This window comes from Rhamphochromis longiceps, linkage group LG4 (assembly GCF_057381845.1).
Source record: "Rhamphochromis longiceps isolate RC_006_pf linkage group LG4, R_longiceps_female_GT1.1, whole genome shotgun sequence".
Taxonomy (NCBI): Eukaryota; Metazoa; Chordata; class Actinopteri; order Cichliformes; family Cichlidae; genus Rhamphochromis; species Rhamphochromis longiceps.
In genome coordinates, this window is record NC_140560.1 from 13,830,231 (window position 1) to 13,854,636 (window position 24,406).

Sequence of the window (24,406 nt, forward strand, 5' to 3'; positions counted from 1 at the left end):
TTCGACCCTATACTCATCTCCACCACATGTTTTTTTTGTTTGTTTGTTTTTGAGGAATTTGTACTGAGCCCTGCAAGGGACATGGGAGAAAAAAAAATTACGATGAACTTTTGCGAGATCTCGCAAAACAAACTTGGGATCTCGCAAAACTTTTGATGAAGAAATTGATGAAGCTGGACAGGAAGAGGTTAAAGAAGAAGTGTCAGGCCTGAAAACCATCCAAGAACAAAAAGAAATCAGACCTAAGATGCATCTGTACCTCAGTTGATCCAACTGTTCACTGAACCCTCACGAGAAATGGATCCAGTGGAAGGTTGGCAGTCAAAAAGCCATCGTTAATGAAGAGAAACAGGGACAAAAGGCTGTTGTGCCTAATTACACAAGAACTGGGCTGAAAATCAGTGGCAACGGGTCTAATGGAGTGAAGAATGCAAATGTGAAATGTCTGGTTAAGTTTGAGGGGATCATTCAGCTAATGAAACAGGAGCAAATGATACATTTGTACGACAGGCTGCTTGTAACTGTGCCTAAAAATACAATTTTAAATAGGTTCTTAGCTAATGTGTCTATTGTGTCTATTAAACAACTAAAAATGGATGAAAAAGAAGCCAATGTCCAAAAAAATTCCCTTTAGAAAACCTGGAGAGCTATTGCTCAAGAAGGATAAGGAACAGACTCTACTATCACTGTATCAGTTTCCTAGCAAAGTATAGACCTTTGTTACCACCACAATGTTGTAATCAGACATTGCTCTGAATCTTCTCAAAATATAAGTTTGTGCTCCTGTAGGAGTGTTATAAAACAGCCATTGTGTACTTGGAAGTCCACGTGTTGTAAATGTAGGTATTGTGTATATTTGTGGATGCATGTGTTGCTGTCTGTGTTTGGAAATGCTAACATACTTCCACATCACAAGCAGACCCCCTACTGTAATGCTGAGGCGCATCAAAGCATCTGCAGAATCACTTCAGGCTGTCTAATATCAACCCCCCCTGCTGTGGCTCATATGCCAAAGGTGAAGCTCTGCAGTCAGGAAAAGCGAGATAATGGGACAGTTTGCCGGGATGGAAGCTTTAAGGACATCTCCACAAGTTAAGAAGTTGTCTGGTGTGACAACGCAAGCTGCTTGATTGCACTGACGTCAGTCAAGATCAAAACTTGAACCACATCTCCACTTTTCCTTAAGTGAATTTTAAAACAGTTAACAATGATATACTATAAAGAGGAGCAAATGTGAAAAACTGCCAGTGCATGTATAGTTTAAGCTACCTAGTGATAATTTGCATAATTGCTTCAGAGCTTTAACCTTTCAGCATTTTTCTCAACTACCTCAAGAGCACACCCAGCCGTAATATTTGCTTTTTTTTCTAGGATGAAAAGAAGGAAAAAAGGACGAATGATGAAGGTGGAGACCAGCCGCCATGTTATGGGTTTGAGTGAAAGGCAATGGACCCCCACTGTGGAGTGCCCGCTCCCCTGCATTAGACTGTAGAGTATGTTATCATTTTCAAATAAACCTCCGTCTCCCTCATGGTGAGAGTCTGTGTGTATTCATCTGTGTTACGTTTCATATGTGATCTGTGTTATCAGTGATGTGACAACATATAATTCACCCCCTGTTCAAGTACTGAAATGCATTGAGGAGACACACTAGTGTATATGTGTACTGCATGAACACTGGATTGCATTCCTCGTTCTCCTGTAGGTCTCTATGAATTTCTATTTCTGAGATTCTATGCATCTTTGAAAATAAACAGCAAGCTTGTGGGTGTGAAGATAAGCCTGCAATTATCTTCAGTATCATTTGCTAAATCAGAATATCAAGGAACAAACAAGCAAACCGGAACTAATCAAAGAATGAATTCACTGAAAAACTGTTTTATTCTGGCTTATAGAATCAAAGCTTCTGCTGCTGAGTGAGCGTGAGTGTGCTGTAATGGTTATCTAAAGAAGTCAATCCGTATCTGCAAGAGAACAGTTCAAGGTTTATTAAATGTACTGTAACATGTCTACTTTTACATTAATATTATTATAGCATATGTATTTTAGTGGGTACAAATATGATTATTTGATTATTTTATGAATTTCAAGATCCACATATAACAAATTATTTCCACATTGTTAAAGTTATATAAAAATAGACTCATGCTAGGTCCACAATGGCCAGTATCAGTACCATGACTGACATGTTTAAGTACGTACGTAGTTAATTATAAGCACTGATGGGAATAACGGCGTTAAGAGTAACGGTGTTGCTAACGGCATTACTTTTGTCATTAACGACTAATCTAATTACTATTCCCATCGTTACTAACAAGAAAATGCGGTGAGGTCGTGTTACTATTTTTCAACAAACAGACGGTCGAAGCTGTGTTCAGCTTACCGCATTTTATATCAGTTGCACGGAAGTAGCTGTAAGTAATCTGGACGCTACAGCTTTAAGCAGCTGCGCGTGCTCCCGCGGACGGCAATCACTTTCTGGTAGACGATCACTTTTTGACACAACACCTGGAGCTAAGGGGGCAAAACAATCACATGAGTGCTGCTGTTTGACTGAGGAAGAATAAAGTAGTCGTGGTAAGTCAATCACATGACCACTTCAAGACAAAGCAACAAGGTGACATACACCAGTTTATAAATTGTGTCAATAGACCACGTAAAACCAGAGTCATCATAAATAATATATAAGCGTGTTTTTCCTGAATAGTTTCGCTACGTTTACTGTCTAAGGACAGCGCAGCAAGCACTCTCTGCTTATGAGCCAAAAAATAAAAAAACAAAGCAAAAAACAGCCCGTTCGTTTTGGTGGAAAAATGTACCATGTCAATCCAAAAATGATATGGCAACATGACATTTGGTTGTTTAGGAAGAGGGGGAAGGTTCAGGAGAGCGAGAGAGAGAGATAAAGACAGCAGAAAAAGAGAGAGAGCGAGTTTTGGGATGTGAGAGATTTGTGACGTTTAGCGTGTTTGGAGCGTGTAGTTAATGTGTTGTCTTGTGTAGTTAGTGTGCAGTGTTGTGGATAGTATTGTGTTGTGTGTCAGAACAATGAGGCGATTGCTGTCTCCAGGTAGAGACAGGAGTGATACACCTGCTGCTGTCAGACCTGCAGGTATCAGGCTGTGATGTTCTCCTTCATAGTGGACAGAAATAGTTTTTTTGGAGTGGCACAAATAATTTGTGAGGCATCTTATTGAATGCAGAACAGCTGATGGTTCTGTAAATAGTTTGAAATGATTATAAAAAAAAAGGGTAAAAGGTAAATGGCTGCAAATAACTTTGTTTGCAAAACTTGTGCAGAGGATTTTAAAATTGACAATTTATATTTGCATTTAAGGTTATGAAATATGATTCAATAAACATGTTTGTGGTTGTTACAGTAAAAAATATAACTTTCTACTCGGATTTTATGTTTTTTGTCTGCTTTTATCAATTGTGTTAATACAGTATGTCAAAATGAAAACATAACTGTAAATTCAGACACGTGAGGTTGTGCTGAAAAGGATGATACCAAACAAGGCAAAGTAAATAGTTTTTAAAGGTGATATGTGGAGGGAAAATCAAAAGTGGTTAAAAATGGCCAATTATACCCTGGACAGAGGGTTAAACATTTTTTTTAAAGTAATGCAATAGTTACTTTTCAATTAATTAATTACTTTTAGAATCTTGAAACTCAGTTACTAACTCAGTTACTTTTTTGAAGAAGTAACTAGTAACTATAATTAATTACTTTTGCAAAGTAACTTGCCCAACACTGATAATAAGTAAGCTTATTTAATAAGACATAGACAGTCACACAGCACTGTACACAAAAAGAGTGCAGTGGTGATAGTTTTGAATGTCTTCGGGCAGGTTTTCAACTTTTCTTTGTGTTGTAGCTTTTGCATTCAAACACCAAAGAAAGAGGGTTTTTGTTGGTGTCCTCTTTAGGATAGGGATTTGTGTCAGTGTGGGTGTGAAATTTATGGTTTTCAGGGTTTCTATCGGTTTTTATCATTATTTCTTTTTACCGTTTTTCCCATTAACTCGGTTTCCCCAGGTCTTTTTCCATGTGTTATGAATAAATCTTCCTTTTTTGTACTGGTACTGATTTTATTTTGTTGTATTTATCTGCGACACCTTAAAGGCCGGTCCATGAAAATATTGTCAGACATAAACCGGTCCGTGGTGCAAAAAAGGTTGGGGACCGCTGGTCTAAAGGGTCTTTGCATCACCATCACCTGACTGTATGTGTGACCTTAGGACCACTGCCCACTTTCTACTCGTCTTCCATAGTAGAAACCTGAAGATTAGACAAGCTGAAACAAAGCACAGACGAAGAGAGTTCTTCATCTGAAAAGAATAGTAAACAAAGAGCAACATATGAATAGTTAAAATAGAAAAGAGTAGCCTTTGGGACTGTCCTTTCTTTGGCACTAAAATGCAATAAATATTTCTTCCACCTACAACAGAATGCCTGAAATATTTTTTCCCACAGGGGAAACATGGTCTTATGACAGTTTCCACAACACTTATAAAATATTAGTATTGCGTAAAACAAATTCAAAATGCAGTAGCAGCTCTTTCATAGGAGCCAGAACATTACACATTTAGTACAATATAAATAGTAACGCACTGAAAAATGTAATGACATGTATATTGCATGTGCATGGTAAATTCAGCATATGTGTTCATGGATATCATCATAGTTGTCTACATTGCCTTCAAATGTTTTGTTGTTGTTGTTATTCTCAAGACAAATTAATTTCTGATCAAACAGCACCAAGAAACCTGAATTACACAAGAAGAAAAGAAGAAAATTAGAAACAAATGTGCCTTAAAATGGTAAGTGTTCAGTGTCTGAAATGTGAAATGACAGCACTAAAAGCTCTGATACAGTACAGGACAACTAAACAAGTAAAAAACAAAATAACTGCAAAAATCCTTTAAGAATAATTGAATTCAAAATAAGTGAATCAGACATCAAGAGTTTCTCCTTTTATATCATATCTTATTCTCTTTCATCATCACGTGTGCATTGATCATTTATAACAAGAGCAAACATAAAGACGGCTGAATACAGGCAATGTCCAATCCTTTTGGGGATCACTAATATACCATAAATACCAAACAGTATATAAACAGGAAGCACTGTGAGCATATCATACCAACAGATTCACACATTAAACAGAAATATAAAATGATCAGAGTTTTTTTTAAAATAATGTTTCATGTATTTACATTTATATCATTTTGGAACTCTAAAATAAACCCAAACAAAACAGTAAAACACTGGGCATCACACTTTATATTGTCAAAAACACTGATCAGTTCAACATTTTCTATTGAAAAAGTGCCAAATAAATTGCGGCATTGTTATTATATTGTTTATTTCCTCATTATTTTCAAGAACCAGCAGCTCACATATCAGTTTTCACGTTCCATACATTCAAAACCAGGGATTTGTCTTTGGCATACAGTTAATCTTCTATATAATGTATATAATATTTCTTTAGGAGAAGCTGGGCTGTGAATGAAACAATCAACAATTTTCAGTAGTTTCATTCCATAACTCTCCTGTCACAATCAATTTTCTATTTTCTTTTTTTTTTTGCATAGTTTTATAAATTCAAACGCAAACAGTGCTGTGCAGTCTGGGTTTTTAAAACCAACATTTAATACCAACACTGTCATTGTTTTTGTTTTCCCCACTATACTGTGGGACTTAAGCCAAATACAGCCTTTAAACTCCCTTTATTGTAACACTGTTAATTTTGATGTAATAATTCATGATTGTTCCAAACATTTTGCATAAGCTAAGTGTGTACCTAAGTTTTGATGTTGTGCTTGGATGATTTTTGTACTTAATTCTGGAGATAGATGTATCCTGTACCACAACACTTATAACATATTAGCATGAAAATGCTTGTGAAATATCAACAGTTTGATTTTTCATGGGAATGAATCCTTGAAAAATCCAGAGTTCAGTTCCAGAGCAGTAGCACATACATAATGTGTGTAAGTTTGACTAGCACTAAATACAGTAGTACCACTTTTATGGCTGTAGCCTGCAAAATATCCAAAGTTATTTCCATAACATGGAGCTACAGTCATTGTAAATCCCACTATTATTAGCCAGCATTAGATATTTGATGATCTATCGGTATCTGCATTTATTGGCTGATGACTGAAAATTTTAAAGTAAAGAAGAGAAGGGAGAAACACCCTTCAACCATGTTATGTGGGTTTGAATTTGCATAGTTTGCCCAACAAAGGGCGCTTGCAACTTCCCTTTTGGCAGTAAATGTGTTTGCAACATCAGTGTTGCATCGGTGTCCCACTAGTCCAAGCAGAGTTGGGCAGTGTACAAACAAGTAAATAAATAACTACACATAGCAACTATCGAGGAAATCTGTTTGTGTTTTCTGTGCCTGAAAGGAGAAAAAATATCAGCCGATATATCAGAATATCTCATTTTAAAATTCACCCAATATTGGTATCGATCTTAAAAGTTTCTCCTTTAACTTTGGTTATTGATTACTATTTAAATTACAAGCAAGGAGATTGCATTGTCATTAGACAAATATCAAGTAAGTTTTCATACCTCTTTACTTGAACACTGTGTCTATGGTAAGACAAGAGTAATTTATATTTTTGGGGATTATGTTGGAGTTAAAAGCACAAAAGTGTCAACAAGACCTTTGCTAAAGATGCACTAACAGATATAGGACCTGCCTAATAAGAGCATCAAAATCAGTGCAGCAAAATATAAACAAATAAACAAAGGTCAAAGCGCTTGAAGATCCAATATCCAAATGTATGAGAACATAGAGACTAAGTGCCCTAATCAAATACTGAAACCTCAGCAATCAGTTGCATGTTTTTATGTGTAAGTGACTGGATAATGAGTAACTGCACCCATCTACATAGGATATCAGTTTTCCAGTAGCTCTAGGCTATAGGGAGAATTCCGAATGTATGTGCAGGTCAGAACTATCCAGGAAGTCTGTGGAAAAGACACTAGGGGGAGTTTGGAGAGCCAGTGATGGACTTTCCTCTTCTCTATCTCTTTCTGTGGTAAGATTCAACCAGTCCATACTGTCCAACCCTTGCTCCCATGACGCCGTGTCTGAGGTATCCATGGGAGAAAGGGGGTGGTTCAGAATGCTGGAAGTGCACAGCATTTGGTTGTGAAGGTCATCAATCAAGCTAAGTAGACCTCCGGGCTCCACCCCGAGAAGAGGCCTTCCAGTGGTGCTTTCGAGGAAGTCCTCAAGGCGCCCACTTTCAGCATGACTAAGGTGTTGTTTCTGTCCTGTGGTGTCGGCCACAGTTTGAAGCTCAGGCTGCAAAGAGGGGTCAGGGTGTGGAGTGCCACAGCAAGGCGGAATGGGGGGAGACGGGGGCAGCAACATCTGGAGTGGTGAGGGAGGAAGTGAACAAGCAGAGGAGTCTTGATTAAGGCGGTTCAGAGAGAGGTCTGGTGGAGGCTTACAGGAAGTTTCTGAAAGGAAAGACAAAGATAACATTAAAACAACAAAAATAGAAAGAACTCTAAACCAAATATTAGGGGCAAAAGAAGATTATTTACATCTCTCTCTATTTCCATCTGCAGTAATTTATATTTAGTGGCTCGCTCTGTTCTGGAGCATATCTCCAGGGAAGGCTTAAGGCAGTGAAACCAACAGCACGACCCCCACACAGAACCCAGCAGGTATTAGTGACAACAAATCAAAACACCGATTAAGTCAGAAACCTACAGAGTAACTAAATATAGCTTAGAGCTTGACCAATCAGCGGGCCAATATTACTGGCTGATATATGCTATTTGCTGATAACTACCAATCCATGATTCCATAATGGAATTGCTGAACTTTTAAATGAGATGTGATGAAAATGTGATGACAAAAAGCCAATAGGGGAAAAAAACAACAACTTTGGACCTCTTGAGCTTTTTCAGTGCCCCTGCTTCTCCAGATTGAGTTGAAAATGGTGATGAACATGTTGTTGAGGGCAAAAAACTCGAACATGATCTATCTATCTATCTATCTATCTATCTATCTTGAGATCTTACCTCCTCTCTGCAAGATGATGTCAATGAAGTCATCTTCATGATCTGTGTCCTGATGAGAAACAACATGTAATGTTTTAAACTACATATAGTGTTACTATATGATACAAATGCCTCATGTGAAAGCCCATGATCAAAAACATAGTTTAAAAAAAGGGTAAATTTTGCGACTGAAATGTCTTTTTTAATCATCATACTTTGTCATCGGGAGATGAGGCTGCTGTCTGAACAGAAGCCGGAGATACAGGACTAAACAAGTCCTCCAGATTTGGGCACACCTCCTGGTAGAGATAAGATGAAGTGAGCGAAAATGAATGAAGAACTAAAAAGTTCCAAGTCCTGTTCCAGGCCCACCATGACAAATTATTCACATCAATGCTGGATTACTTACACCCTGAGAAGGAGATGAAGGGGTGTTTTTTCCTGAGGGAGCAGGCTCTTGGTCCCTGAAGAATGGCTGTAGACTGGGAGGTGCTGACAAACACTGAGCTGTGCCCTGGTGTGGTTTCTCTACAGACACTTGAAGTACTCCATTCTGTGTTTTCAATTAAAGAACAAAATTGGAAAGGACTGTAAGCACCGTAAAAGTAATAAAAGTCAGCAGTACTGATGTAGTTACCAGTAAATTTATTCATAAGATGTAGACAAGTTCTAAATCAAGTGTCACAGAAGGCAAAACGAGACACGGAAAAATTGCTAATCAGGATACAGTGTTCCACTAAATCCTGAGGTGTTTGAGGCAGGCTTTGGCCCAGTGACCACGCGCTCCAGCACACCTGCACTCGGCAGGATATACTGTGCATCTCAATTAGCCAAAATGCAATAGAGTCTTTGTTCTTCCTCCATTAACACCGTAAATCATCGTAATGGAGGATGTCGTAGGAGTAATTAGCAAAGCAATAATAATCAGCATCGGGCTAGTGTCAGAGACTTATCAAGGACCGCTGTCATTGTCTCAAACAGCATACATCATTAATTTTCGATGCGATTGCACTCACTAGAGCAGTTCCCTCACACTCTCATGTTTCTCTATCTCTTTGTGGCGCATTAACAGACTTGTTTCAGCACTGGAGATGGCTCAGGGGGTGTGTGGTTTTCATTGAGATTAAACTGTATAACTCATCAAATATAAAAAGAAATGGTACAAATATTTAAGAAAATTACTTGAGATCTTTTATACGGAAACTTCATGGATAGCAAATAAAAAGATCCCAAGGATTTTGGTTTTTCTCCTCTCACTGTAGTCTAATAGAGATAAATGATATTTAAAAATACAATTGCTTAAAGCCTTGAAGACGATGTGCCTTTTCAGATCCTTGATATGACAGATAATCTATATACCTCAGAGTCAGCAATTTTTATTACAAAATTTTGCTACAAAAGAAATATGCTCTGAGCTAAAACCCACTCAAAGTGGCATATTGACCATACTGATCTACTGTAGTGAAATGTAACACTTTAAGTTTTTCAATACAGTTACAATGGGGTAAAAAAATAGCTGATCCCCTGTTGAAGATTCTCTAATTGTTATGGTAGTTTTGTGTTAATGGAGAGAGACAGAATATAAACCAAAAATCCAGAAATGTACATTGATTTTTATGTTAATGACCGAAATAAGTACTTGATCCCAAAGTAGAGAAACTGTTGTTGGTTAGCTCAGTAGTAAGGCATTTCTTGTAGAAGGTCACCAGGTTTGCACACATCACAGGTGACCCCCCATCTTTAAAGAAATCTTAAACTCCTTTTGGTTTCTTCGATGGCTCTTGGCAACTCAGAGCTTCAGCTCTCTCCACAGATCTATGAAGCGCCTTGAGGTGACTTTTGTTGTGATTTGGCGCTATATAAATAAAATTGAATTGAATTGAATCTTCTATAAGACTGAAGTCGGAAGACTGCCTAGGGTACTCCATGACATTAATGTGCGTCTTTGGTCACTCTTTTGTTGCCTTGGCGGTGTTTTGTGTCACTGTCATGCTTGAAGACCCATTCATGATCCACCTTCAGTGTTCTGGCTGACGGAAGGAGATTGTCATCCAAGATTTTACTGTACATGGCCCTGTCCATTGGCCCCTCATTGAAGTCATCATGTACCCTCAGCAGAAAAACAGCTCCAGTGCAGAATGTTTCCACCTCCATGCTTGACTGTAGCATTGGTGTTCATAATCAGCATTTCTCTTACTCCAAATATGGTGAGTTAAATTGATGCCAAATAGTTTGATTTTGGTTTCTTTTGACCACAGCACTTCCTCCCAAGCCTTCAAATTTAAGATGGGCCTGTACATGTGGCTTCTTGAGCAGGGGATCCTTTTGGGTGCTGCAAGATTTCAATCTATTACACCCCATGAGGTAAGATCTTCCATGGAGTGGCAGGCCAAGAGGGATTGATGGTCGTTTTAGATTTCTTCCATGGCGCCTCAACAGATCCTTACCTTCTCATCAAGTCTTGTAATCAATTCCAGCCTTGTGCAGATTGACATTGTTTGACAACTCTTGGCCTATGGTGGTGGAGAGGTGGAGAGAGACAGATAGCCTCACTACTTTTAAAGATTAGGCCTAACACTTTCTGTTTTGATAAAACATATAGTTAGGGCTGGATCAGGTGACCCTGAATTCTCCCTTAGTCATGCTCCAGTAGGTTTAGGTTGCTGGGGGGTTCCCATCATGACCTGAGTGCTTCTTCTTCTGTCACCTTTTTGACTCACTATGTGTTTATACACCTCTCTGCATGTAATTATTAGTTACTATTAATTTCTGGCTCTCTTCCACAGTGTGTCTTTGTCCTGTCTTCATCCCTTCACCCCAACCAATTGTGGCAGATGCCTGCCCCTCCCTGAACCTGGTTCTGCTGGAGGTTTTGTCCTGTTAAAAGGGAGTTTTGTCTTCTCATTATTGTTCATAGTTTCCTCTGTTTTTTTCTGTAGTATTTTTGGGCCTTTAGCTTGGAATATAAAGTCGAAACTGTTGTTGTGATTTGGCTCTATATAAATAAAATTGTAAAAGGTTAGAATGGAAGAAAGTGATGCTGTGTACAGGTGTGTTTTATGCACACAACGAGTTGAGATCTTTGATTGATTGACCGATCGATTGACCGATTGATCGATCTTTGTTCCACGTGGGCACATAGCACATCTGTGGAAGCCAGAATTCTGGCTGATTTGTAGGGGATCAAATAATTATTTTACTCAATGCAAGATGCAATTCAGTTCAAAATTTTATGTAATGTGTTTTTTCTAGAGTTTTGGTTGATATTCTGTCTCTCTGTTAAAATTAAACTACCATAAAATTTTGACGCCTTCCATTTCTTTGTACACGAGCAAACTTATGAATTCAGCAGGGAATCAAAGAATCATTTCTCCCATTGTATACACTACCTAAGCTTGGGCAACAAAGTCATATCAGAAATGTCTTGTTTTAATCCTCACCTTAGTGTGCTTTTTCACAAGCTTCACTTGCATGCTTTGCTGAGCTTTACTATCAGCTCTGGTCAGCTTAACAGGGTTGTGGCCTGGACGTTTGGCTGGAGTAGACTGGAGTCGCTATAGGAACAAATGAGGTAGTTATCAATGTAAGAAGTGAACGGACAGCAAAGCAATGAAACAAATTTCATGCAGTCCAGCTCAATTAACAATGATCTGCTTATCCGTTTTTGGTCTGCCTGTGTACACCACCAACCTAAAAGCTACTCGGCTTCCTGATGCTTCTACAAAAAGGCCAGCCTTAAGCAACATCCACCTGTAGGATCTGAATACAGCTTTGCCCTGAGTTGCTGAGTTGAGCTTGATACTTTTTTGCAGGAAATGCAGAGATCAGTGCCTGTGTGGCCAACATTAATGCTGTATAGACTATATCGCACTATATATTTATATAATAAATTAATCTATGTAAATATGACTGACAAAGCTTTTGTGAGTCAGTCTTTCAACATTTTAACACTAATGCTATCATTGTAAAACTTAAAATGAATCTTCTTAAACATTATGTTGAGAATTGCAGTACTGTTTGATATTCTTTACATTTAACTATAATTGTAATTCTGTAGCTCAAAAAGCAGCAAGATTGCATGCACACTGAGTTTACGTACCTGCAGTGTAATGTGATTGGTTGCCTTTCCCTCAGCAGGGTCCTTTATTTTGTTTCCAGTAAGGTGATTGGTCAGTGCGATCAGAAAATGGTTACCGTTGGTGTCAGTGACCAGGGTTGGGGTGGAGTCAATCTTAAGGTGGTCCAGTGAGAAAGAGGCACTTGAGCCTGACTGCTGTTTCAGGTATGCTTGAGGCACCTGTTCAACAGAAAAGAGAACTTTTATGGGAAGAACCTACACAGTCTAGTCTACACTTCACTGCATACCAGCATGGCAACAAATTAACTTCCGTTTTGATTCATCATACTCAGTGCTTGCTAGATATGATTGTTATAATTATTCTCTTTATTCTAAATTCTTACCAGTGCTGATTGTTCAGGATCCTTCTTAAGAGCAGAACTTTACAAGCAATGCAGTTAAATAAAACTCCAACCCCACACACTATAGATAAAAGACAGTCCTAACCTTAGATGGCTGCTGCTGCTGCTGCTTCACCTGCTGTTTGGGCACCTGTTGCTGCTTCAGCTGTATTTTGGTCTGAATCTGGATTTGCTGTAGTTGTTTAGTCTGTTGTTTAGTCTTCATTTGCTGTGGCAACATGTGCGACTTTTGTTGCTTCAGCAGAAGCTGTTGCTTCAGCTGCATCTGTTGCACGTGTTTTGACTGTTGATGCTGCTGTTGTGACTGCAGCAGGAGCTGCTTTTGCTGGTTTTGAGATTTTTTCTTTCTCTGCTGACAAAGTTTCTGCAGGTCGTGCTGATTCTCCAGCGTCTGATTCTGGATGATGTGCTGCTGCTGCTGTAGCAGGACTTTCTGTATGGTGTGTTGTTGAGCCAGCTGCTCCTCCTGTGTTTGGGTTGAGGACTGTGGCAATCCATGAGTGATTGGGGACTGGAAATTTTTCTCAGGTTTAACTTCTTCTTCCTCAATTACTTCCTGTTTCACAATTACCTTGGTAATATCCATCTCTTGTGAAATAGGTGATTTTTGCGAGGGAAATTGATCAAAGTCCATTGAGAAGGCAACATCGGGCTCATCGAGAGGTTCTTCTTTTACCCCGAGAGGACTGATTGGCTCTGGAGCCTTTCCTCTGTCTCCATTTTCCAGCTGCATTTTTAGCACCTCCACCAATCTCTGTTTCTGCCACAACATCCTGGTCAGCACCTCTATCTGCTTATCTTTCTCCTGCAGCAATCTGTCTTTATCAACACTCAGTACAGGAACTGTGCTCGTAGTGGCTGGGACACCTGAAGATACTGAGGAGCGTCTTTGAAGAGAGGCAGACTTTAAAGAGTATTGACAAGGAGCGGGAGTCGAGCATCGAGGCTCCTCTTTAACGTTTGTGGAGAGCTGAGCAACTGAAGATGGCTGGAGGCTCAATTGGTTGAGAGGTGAACTCATCTATTGAGAGAAGAAATAGGTCATCTATAAGTGTAAAGCAAACTGTGTGTCTGCAGTTTTAATTATATAATGGTTCACCTTACAATATACAAGGAGCTGAAAAATTAAAGGAAAAACTTGAATACTTATGGTCCAGTGCCTCTGTTACAGTGTGGGATCTGAGCGATCACCTTTATTCTGTCATTAAACATTTCTGGCTAATGCATGGGGGCTCTTCCAGGCTGATAGTGTCAGAGGGGCAGCTGAATAGTTGATGAGTACAGAAATAAGAGGAATCATGTGCTGTAGAATTTTTACAGAATTGAACTAATTTTGGTGACATGTCATGGTTTAACATAGCGGTCCCCAACCCCCGGGCCACAGACCGGAACCGTTCCGTGAGTCGTTTGGTACCAGGCCGCAAGAGTTGAGAGTTTTTATCATTATTTTTTTAGCGTTTTTATCATTAACTCTGTTTCCCTGGGTGTTTTCCTGTGTGTTATGAATAAATCTTTTTTTTGGTACCAGTACTGGTTTTATTTTGTTGTATTTATCTGCGACACCTTAAAGGCCGGTCTGTGAAAATATTGTCAAATATAAACTGATCCGTGGCACAAAAAATTTTGGGGACTGCTGGTTTAAGACCTCACAAAGACATGTAAATTGGGTTTTCCTTTAATTTGTCATACAAATGTACTTCATGTTCATTCATTTTTTATGGTGGAACATGAGATTCACATCATGGATGTGCATCCAGAAAAACTGTGTGACGCTGTCATGTCAATGTGGACCAAAATCTCTGAGGAATGTTTCACTTTTTTTTTTTTTACCATAGCCATAATGTTTATTTTTGCTATGTTTATAATTATTGTTTTTGTTAATATAATAAAATCTATCATCTTCCGCTTGTCAACTTCATTAGCAATATAAGTGTCTCATTATCAACACTTGTATTTTAGTTTTGATCTTGAACTTGTCAAACAAGGAAGTTCTGAGAGGAAGTGAATTTATCACTGTGACACTTAAATATGTGTAATGCATGGCTTTCTTCAGTAAATTTCTGAAGTCCTCTAAGGTTTATTATAGCAACAAAAAGGTATTACCAGCTCCCCTAAGAGGTCACTGTTAAAACTGGTGTCTTCTGGACTCATGGAGGGAATGAAGGAGACAGCTGAAGAGGCAAGGCTCCCATTGGAGGTCATGAACTGTTGAGGTTTTGCTGCATTTAGGCTCCCACCGCTGCCCACTTCAGCAACACAAAAATGTCCAGAAAGACTGGTATTAGACAGTTAACAGAAAGTTTATATACTCTTTCTAGGATAACCTCTATGCGTGTATTGTTACTGGTGATGATGAATGCAGCGCTCTTGGATGATTTTCCTGCTCCTTCAGCCCCTGGCCCTGTGGTACACCCTGCTGTTGGAGAGGAGGTAGTGTCACTGCCTCGGCTTAATTCCTGATATGTCCTCAGCCTCTCAATGAGGTCGTTTTTGGTGCCGGAGACGGGCAAGTTACGCAGCTTTAATTCGGACTTCAGTTCCGCAACCTGATGTAAAGACAGCATTAAAAACAGAATTGAGATAGAAGAAAGAGAGACGGGGAAAGCAAAGAGATTAGGATAAATTTGAAAGGGAAATCAAAACGGGAACAAGAAGAAGAAGTAATCCATCACTGTCTCATTGTTTAACTTCACTGAGCTGGTTGGCTCCATCGAATGAAAGAAACCTTGAGGATTCTTTTTCCATGCATCACATCACATCTCCCATTTACTCCATCTAAAGGGTACGAATGTCAGGCCAGCTGCTCCAGCCTCCCTCTTCTCTTTACCTTAGTCTCAGTTCAGGAGTGGTTTCAGTTGTACCATTTGAATGGACCAGTCACCTTCAACTTCAACTCCACTACAACTCCAGATTGTAGAATCAGCTACTACAGCCGGTTAGTCTCATTCCAGCCTTTTGAATTAATCTGCAAACCTGCTTGTTTCACCCTGCCTCTCCTCCAGCTCTAGCCTCTCCTCCAGCCCCCCTGCCACTAGGGGTGCAACGATATTCGTATCGATATTGAACCGTTCGATACAGTGCTTTCGGTTCGGTACGCATATGTATCGAACAATACAAAATTTGTAATTTATTTTATCAACTTTCCTTCTGACGATGCTGTCTGTGTTGAGCGCTCAGTGAATCTGCATTCGACTACTCCGCCTAGGCTCGACAGTGCAGCCTAGGCGGAGTAGTCGAACGCAGATTCACTGAGCGCTCAACACAGACAGCATCATCAGAAGGAAGAGCGCAGGGCAAGCTAGCGAGACAGAAGTTAAGCTCTCCTTGCAACATGGACCTCCCCCACCCTCATTCAGATCTGGCGTTTGGAATTATTTTGGTTTTCATGTGACGTATGACCCTGAAGGTAAGCGAGTCATGGACTAAAGTAAAACAGTATGTTGGATGTGCCACGCAATGCTCAATTACATGGGTGGGAACTAGTGTGTTAGCCCAGTTAGCTCGTTAACGTGTTGGCCGTCTAGCCCCATGCACGGAGCGATCGGCGGTAGCTCGTTAACGGAGATTTGCCGTGTTGTGGCGTTAAGGTCATTTCAACGAGATTAACCTGAAAGCACTAGTGGGAACACAACGAATATGACTGCACATTTACGCCGACATCATCCTAGTGCAAAGACCAAAACAACAAGCATGCTACTAACTTTAGCCGAGTCATTTAGACAGCTGTTAGCACATGATTCTCCTTATGCTGCTGAGAATATAGCCCAGAAGAAGCGGATAGTATAGCTTTTATTTTGGAAAGAGACATTTCTCTGTAATAAACTCTCTTTTCCAAAGATGAGTGATTCCTCAATCAGATACAGGGCTCGCAATATCGCTAGCCCGACGTCCCGGGGCTAGCGATTTTTTCAGTCGGGCTACCAAAATCTATCTCTGCCCTGCCCGTCGGGCTATTGTAGGAAGGAAAAATATATGTCAATGCTTTTGCATTCTTTCAGAAATGTAGCTGGGTAATTATGTCATTGGCATCGGTGAGCCACTGTCAATATGTGACATATTGCAATCGCGTTTGAATTTGCGCTTGTTTTTTTGCTTTCACTTTGCAATCGCGCGAACTGTGTATAGAGAGCGACAGCACTGATCTGTGAGTGATGATAATTTGTGCACCAATTCCTCTGACATCGTCTTATTAATCGTTAGCTTACTATGCAAACATGACAAGTGAAATCTCCCGCAGCAAGCTTAAACATGTGAGAGGTTGATCGCAGAGAATCGCTGAGCTTATGTGAGTGCGTGTGTAAAAGCAGCAGGATATATATTTTAGTTCTGCTGAACCAAATAAGACAGGTCAGGGTGAAGAAGTGACAGCCAAAGAAAAGCTTACCACAAAACGGAAAAGTTATGACAAATCAGACTATAAGGCAAAAAGAAAGTGCAGCTTTATGGTTTCATGGACAAAATAATTTCTGTGGCTGCAATATGACGAGCTAAATAACCAGGGCTGCACATAAGTGGTCCGCAGGTGCGCATTCGCTGTCAAAATAAAAAACACGCACAAGGGTTAGGGTTAAATTTAAAAACTGTACTTTTGAGTTAAAATATATATTTATAATTTTAATAAATGACAAATTAAAAAGGCATGAACATTTTTTTGTATCGAAAAAATATCGAACCGTGACACCAAAGTATCGAACCAAACCGAACCGTGAATTTTGTGTATCGTTGCACCCCTACCTGCCACTATATTTTTCAAGAGAAATCTCTGGATTCCCTGAACATATTGCTGCTGTGGCCCCCACCTGGCCACAGCCACCCACTTAGCCCTACCATTACTACACACTTTTAATACATCGTTTAACTCCATCCTTTATTGATAAATCGTCCGTTCCTGCTATAAACCTAGCTTGGTTCTGACAGGTCATAGCACAGACAGATATTTATTTAGACTCTTAATTCTTTACTGGATGCTTAGTATGCAGTCATGCATGTTACTCATATTATAAAAACGACACATAAGGTAGGAAAGGTTTCTCTGGGATGTGCATGTCGCTGTGCAATTTACCTTCATTTCATCGAGGTTTGGAGGCAGAGACACTGGTTTGGTTCCACCTAGCGGGACAGAACTTAGACAGGTGTGGACGAAATGTTTAGAGAAGTTTAAAGGTGCACCAGCAGGTCGAGGTGGGGAGGAGGAGGTGTGCATAGACTTAGAGGAGGAAGATGGCTGCTGAGCTGTCTGGGATCTGCTGGGCAAAAATACAGTGACACAAAAGTAAATCTTAACAGGTGCTCTTGAGTTCTGAAAACAGAAGTTTATGTCCAATGTTCCTTCCAGCCTTTGAACGTGCAATCCTTCAGACTCCACAGAAGAGCATGCATCTGGACTTACTTAGTTGGTGCAGGGAGGATGGTGTGGTAGCGCTGCTGCTGCTGACTGAGGATCTGGAGCTGCAAGAAGAGCTGCTGCTGCTGGAGGATCTTGGCATAGGATGAATCCAGATGAGGAGGAGGCTCTTTATCTCCCTTCTGATCAGGAGGGATGTACTGATGGTACTTTAGCTTTTTTATCTGGAAAGCACCCCCATTAACAGCAAGTCATTATTTCAGCACTGCAGTACAGCATTTCAGACAAATATTTGCCTTCTCTTAGCTGTAGCTACACTGGGTATTTGGAATGCCAGCATTAGAATAGTTTCCTCAGAGAAGGAGAAGTTTCTACCTTTGGTTTGTCCTTGGTTTTCTTGTGTCTCAGGCCAGAGCGGTCACAGTTTGGTTTGGGTTGTGGCTAAAAAAAAAAAAAAAAAAAGATGAGTAATTTTAATGAGAGTAAAATGAAACTTTAAACCACATTTTTTGCTTCCCTCATGGAAGCAAAATGAGAAACCCACAACACATGCGAGATTTCCTGTTACCACCAGAGTTCACTTCATCATCTGCAGTTCTGAACAGCTGTCAATAATAATTTTAGCAATTAGCACTAACAGCTAAAATAATCATTTACGAAAGCTCATAATTTAGTCGTCATTGTGACAGGACTGAAGCGGTCCAGTCTAATGTATGCGTGTCTAACAACTAACAGAGCTGAACTGACAGATGTTACCTTGTTGGCACCTGTCCTCAGGAGAGATGACGCCCCTGTCTCATTGGTCAGCTTGAGTGAAATGGGTGACCCAGAAGGAGCTGTAGGTGGGACCTGATTGGTTGGATGGAAACACTGGCTGATCATTCATGGCTAAACTGCAAGGCATCAAAAAGAATCATCCCATTTGAAAAGGTCTTCATTTTTTTAAAGTAGTGAACATCGAAGATTGTGGTAAATGTAAAATTACATAGCAGAAAAGGTTTACATACAAAACGCACAATGTTCACAAATGCTCAATTTGTCCCCCCTCCAGATGCATGGCAAATGTCCATACGACAATCAAACTCATCTCATAGATGTCTGGAGTCGCTGCATCCACTGCTGTTACTTAGAGGCTGGTGGATCGATCCAAATATAAATACTCTCGATACCGACACTGGTATTGGATGGATATTTTGTTTCTGTCCTCTAAGCTCTAACCCACTAAACTGTGTTTGCTAAATCATTATTTTTTGGAAGCTGAAAAAATAAACTTCAAACATGCACTACAACTATATGTTGACTGTCACAAGTATATTATTTATAGCTCATTTAAACAGCAGAAGATCCAAAGTGCTGTAGAGGCAGGAACATTTACAATCCAGTGAGTCATTACATACCGCTCTCCCCTACGTAAGCTGCCTTTGTAAGTTGGAAGTATCTGTATCGGTACTGGCATTAGCAACATTGGTCATGTATTTACTTGGTATGGGATCAAAACCAAAAATCTGCAGTATCAAATCAAATCAAAATCAAATCACTTTTATTGTCACATCACATGTGCAGGTACATTGGTACAGCACATGTGAGTGAAATTCTTGTGTGCGAGCTTCACAAGCAACAGAGTTGTGCAAAATACAATAATGTAAACAAGCAAAATACAAGAATGGCTACATCTGAAACTAATAAATATATGTACAGTATATATAATAGTATATGCATTTCTGGATGTTTATACTAAATATTTTTCTATGTGTGTGTGTGTGTGTGTGTGTGTGTGTGTGTGTGTGTGTGTGTGTGTGTGTGTACACATATTTTACAAATTAAATAGAGTACACAATAAATAAAATATATAAAATAAAATATACAGAGTGAGACATGTGCAAAACAGTGGCGTTACTGTACAGTATGGAGTGCATAATGTTAAAGTTCCAGTAGTGTATGTAACACGACTATAGCCTCTTAGCTTGGTTTGGAAGTACTGTTGTTGATGCACTTCAATGAGGGAAGAACTGGATTTTAATTTATTCAGTAAATAAATCTCCAGGTAGTTTTCACTGCTTTTTATTCAGTAATTAAATGATACAAAACAGTACTTTTCCGTGCATCAGATGGTTGATGTAGCGAAATGCTAAACTTGCTAGTGTGTGAGTGAGTGGGTGCTCAAAATGTTGTTATTTTCCCCTCACCAAAGCCTGGTTATCCCCTCTGTGACAACTGCACCCACTATAAACTCTCCCACACTGTGCTACACCACCACCAGTGGTAAATCTGATGCACGTCACATATACACAGACAAATGCACTAATTCACAGCCTCTACATTGCTTTTAAGCTGTGGATTTACAGTCTTGCATACATTCTGCACAGCATCTTAGTCCCACTCTCTGCGGTGATCCTACCTGTGTAGGAGACGGGATGCCATGGCCTGTCAGTGTTTCCTTTGGAGTGGGCAGAGGTCCCAGGCCCAACGAACAACCCTCCTCACTGACAGATGTGGACTGCTCTGGAGACAGACTGTCATTAGTGTCCTCATCAAATGAAGAGTTCTCTCCTGAGGCTCTTTGAAACTGCGTCTCTGAGAGGAGAAGCATTGTGGGGGAGACGAGGGAAGGAAATAAACATTATCTAGTTAAATTAGACCATAAAATAAATGTACTACCCAGTGATTCTAGGTCCTTGCCCAAGTCTGTGTGCCTGTGTAACACTATCACTTGCATTAACAGGAGCTGAGCCATTAGACTTCTGCTTGTGACTCTAACACCTTGTGGGCACCTCCAATCCAGACAAATTATCACCGGTGCCTCCTCCACAAGTATCGGTGACTCATCAAAGGCTTGCATTTGTTAATGTTCAATATCCTACAAAAATGCACACAAGACACTCGTCCCCAGTGTCTCGTCAACAACTGACACAGAGAGCGAGAGAGCTGTCTAAACTACTTAAACACTTTTCTGTAGTCATATCATGTCCACCAGAGCCAGTCCTAGATGCACTTGTGATGAGTCAGGTTTTTGTCAAGCATTTTGCTTTTCATTCATCTATGTTCATTTCCCACACAGCCAAACAAGGCTTTTATAACAGTTTTTATGTAACAGATGGCGTCTCTCTAAGGATGACGTTGTGCTGAGGATTCTGAAGGATCGTCTGTGTAATTTATGCGATGAATATTTGAACTGTTTATGTGACGGCTTCCCCTGTTTATGCCTGCTATACTAATAATATTCTCTTTAAAATATCTTTAAAATATGTTTCGTATGCAACAGATAAATGCAGCTGAGCGTGATATAATAGTAAATCAGATACAGCAATGTAAAAAACTGCAAAGAAAATTGTCAACCACATGCCCAAAGTTTCCTTATTAGCCAGCCACAGGAAGGTTAAGACATCTTACAGCATAGCTTTAATCCAAGCCTGCCAGCTTTCCCATGCGCCATATCATATAATCATTTCATTATTATGCAGACTTATGAGTCTTCACAGGGATTTAAGGAATAAAAGTACCCGCTAGGATCCCCAGGACTGCTGTAGAGCCATTTTTTTTAATAATAGAACTGAGTTATTAAATTACAGGAGGTGCTAACGGGCAGTAGCCCACTGCTATTTAGAACACACTGCTGTCCATTAATTTACCATCAGCAGGTAATGATGAAAAGACAACACGGGGCTGATTTAATAATGCAATGACTCGCTTACAGCTGTGCTGTGTGTGGGTGTGGGAGTGCATCATGCTTTGTATGCTCATATGTCAACCTCATCTAGCTAGTTCCTGGTGCTCCTACCAAAAGTGGCGGTAATGTAATTGTGTTTATTGTGTAGCAGTGACAGAGATGGATATTCCACTGACACAGTCTGTTATTAAATCTCAACCTTCTTCCTCTACACATCAATCAAGCAGCTGGACTCACTGATTCCTTGCTCCCACAGTACAAAGAAAAAAAAAGTGTTCTATATAAAAATCCCACTTAGACGATCCTCATCCTTATTTCAGGAAGTGTCTTTTATTCTTGGAGCTGTATGATGCCAGTGAGAGCAGACAACACATTCTCACTCCCAAAGTATAACAATTAAGGCTAGGTGACAAATCATATTACGCTTTTGGCCACCCAAAAGGTCCCTATATTACGAGTTCTGAAAAACGAGGAAACATGAGAACCGTTTGGAATAAATCTACACATGTACGTTTATTTTACTTAAATCGCTTTGAAAACACGGAGGGCTGGAATACAGGGCTGGAATACGTGTTACCATGGGAGCTTCCCTCTATTCAATTTCATCCATAATCCGCCGTGTAGCATAGGAAGGCGGAAGGTCACCATAGAACGCCTCGGGACGTGAAAAATCATCGGTATATCACGCGTCGGGAGTGAGAACGGGCTGGAGCAGATGTACTTGATATGGCCAACTCAAACACAGAATTCAAATCCACCTGCTGCGCAAATCTCTTGACTACAATGGGCAACCAAACATATAGAAAATGACCTTGGTGGGTAAAATTTCACTGCTATATGTCAGTAGACTGCAGTCAACTGAACTCTGTTTTCTTAATTCTCCTAATTTAAGTTCATAATCCTAGCCACCGTGGCATTGTTGGACAAACATGTTCAAGATAGCCAAGAAAGATCAAAACATTGCATTTACACCGCGCCCCATAACAGCCGTAGCAAAAAAACTGGAGTCTTTGATAGCTACAGAATGCCAGATGAGAAGTGTTCAAGTCTATTTACTCTGGAGGAGACTGTAAAACTTTGTGAAAGGAGTTGAACACGAGTCAATGAGTAAGTGAAAGTCACTTCTTTTGCTGAGGATATCCTTTTATGTCAGTAAGCACTGCTATTTTTGCCTGCACAAGTGAAACTTTTGTTGAAGTGGATCTAAAATTTGTTGGTCTCAAAAACTCTCATATGATGTGAGAAAGTTATCAAACTGTTTGTCAGAGGGGAAATGTGACTGTTAAGACACTCGAGTCTCACATTAGTTGACACAACATTAGCATATAACCAGCTAACTGTGTTGTTTAGTTGCCTCATTGTCAGCTGTCCAGAGATGGAAGGGTGGTATATCTGATCTGCTGACAATAAGTAATTGCAACAATATTAGAATAAAAAAGCATGTTTATGGACGTTTTCATGTGTTACTTTTCAGATGATAAAATATAGCTAACATAGCTAAAGACACAAATCAAAATTTGCGTTCGTTGCTGTGTATTTTTAATGGGTTGATTCTAAGTTTATGACAATGCATCTATTTGTTGGAAGATGTAGTTGCGCACTAATCAATGTATATTTATGAAAACAGCATTCTTTTTTTCTATTAAATTACCTCAAAAAATTACTGGAAAAGAGCTAAAAGCGCTCATTTCAGACTATAGATGAACGGAGGAAGCTCCATTAAGGGCCAGTGTGAAACAACTAAGGATTATTTTTTTAGTGATCTATTCTGAAAATATTAATATGCAATTGAATTAAGCTTAATAGGTCCCCATTATTTTAAAATGTCACCTCTTCAATTAGCAAGTGATTCTCTATTAACAGGCACTGTGATTGTTTAAAACCAACCGAGAACAGAGAAGGAAGCAGTATCTTCGTCTCTTGTCTGTTAAAATGGGAATCAGAGGTCATGCATCATTTACAATTACCCCCCTCCAACCTTTCCAAACTCATAGAATTGATCAATTGAAGTGTTTGCCTGTCAGTGCGCTGTTTGTGAAAAATTTGTATGTTAGGTGGTTCTTGTTGACAGGTATGGATGCCTGTGTGAGTATGTGGTGAGGACAACTGAAGCATCTGGGATCTGGGAGGAAACAGTACGTTTATGATAGGTGGAGGAAGGGGCCAGGAGGGATGTCCTGTCAGGAGCCTCACAGTGTGGGTGTGTTTTGATGAAAATCTATATCACACGTCCTTCTTCCACACAGACTGTGCGCAGGAAATTATATAGCAATGGTACACCTGTTGATTGTTGAGGGGGCAGAAATAATAAAACAAAATTTGCAAAGTAAGGCCTTCTAAAGTTGGCATGACTAATGTGTTATTGTGCAACAGCCCTACATATCGAGACTGTGTGAAGAAACATTGGTATTGGTTTGTGTACTGATGGCTGGAAAATAGAGACTTACAGATAAGCTCTTGAAAGGCTTACACAAGTTGTCCGCAATAACTGCATCTATCTGCTTAAGATCATTATATCTGGTCTCAACGCTTTGTTTGTGGGTTTTTTCTCTGCGGTCAGCTTATTGCAATCAACCATAAATAACTCTGCACTTATAACATTTAAGCTAATAATTTCCTCCACTCAGCAGAAGTAATCCTGAAACTGTTGCCTAAAAATAGTTCTCACTTACCTATGAAGGCTTGTTTAATACTGGAGTGAACGGGTAGAATGTTTTTATGGATCAACTCCATGGGCCCTGGCCTCTGGGCAATCTTATCATTCAAATCAACAGCGAGGCATGCTTTCTTCAGCTGCTTGACCGGAAGGAACGGCTCTGCATAGACACACAAACCAGGCATGGAAATTCTTTACGAGTGTGCATGGATGTAATGGGTCTTTTTC

At 39.8% G+C, this 24,406-nt stretch overlaps 1 protein-coding gene across 4 annotated transcripts in view; it reads right to left on the reverse strand.

The window, feature by feature from the left end:
• Positions 1–4,988: 4,988 nt before the first annotated feature.
• Positions 4,989–24,406, reverse strand: part of LOC146671200 (myocardin-related transcription factor A-like) — a 36,984-nt gene continuing 17,566 nt past the window's right edge. The window contains exons 5-19 of one of the 4 annotated variants that reach the window (XM_085403386.1): positions 24,195–24,338; positions 20,254–20,429; positions 18,612–18,704; positions 18,231–18,296; positions 17,901–18,079; positions 17,574–17,754; positions 14,856–15,057; positions 14,615–14,757; positions 12,597–13,532; positions 12,132–12,329; positions 11,473–11,586; positions 8,442–8,585; positions 8,248–8,331; positions 8,054–8,102; positions 4,990–7,483 (exon numbers count right to left, since the gene is read on the reverse strand). In XM_085403386.1, the coding sequence (XP_085259512.1) occupies positions 6,936–7,483; positions 8,054–8,102; positions 8,248–8,331; positions 8,442–8,585; positions 11,473–11,586; positions 12,132–12,329; positions 12,597–13,532; positions 14,615–14,757; positions 14,856–15,057; positions 17,574–17,754; positions 17,901–18,079; positions 18,231–18,296; positions 18,612–18,704; positions 20,254–20,429; positions 24,195–24,338 (3,257 nt within the window). In that variant the 3' untranslated portion in view covers positions 4,990–6,935. Of the gene's footprint in view, positions 7,484–8,053; positions 8,103–8,247; positions 8,332–8,441; positions 8,586–11,472; positions 11,587–12,131; positions 12,330–12,596; positions 13,533–14,614; positions 14,758–14,835; positions 15,058–17,573; positions 17,758–17,900; positions 18,080–18,230; positions 18,297–18,611; positions 18,749–20,253; positions 20,430–24,194; positions 24,339–24,406 lie in introns of those variants that run through there. The other 3 variants (XM_085403385.1, XM_085403387.1, XM_085403388.1) reach the window with 3 other exon arrangements.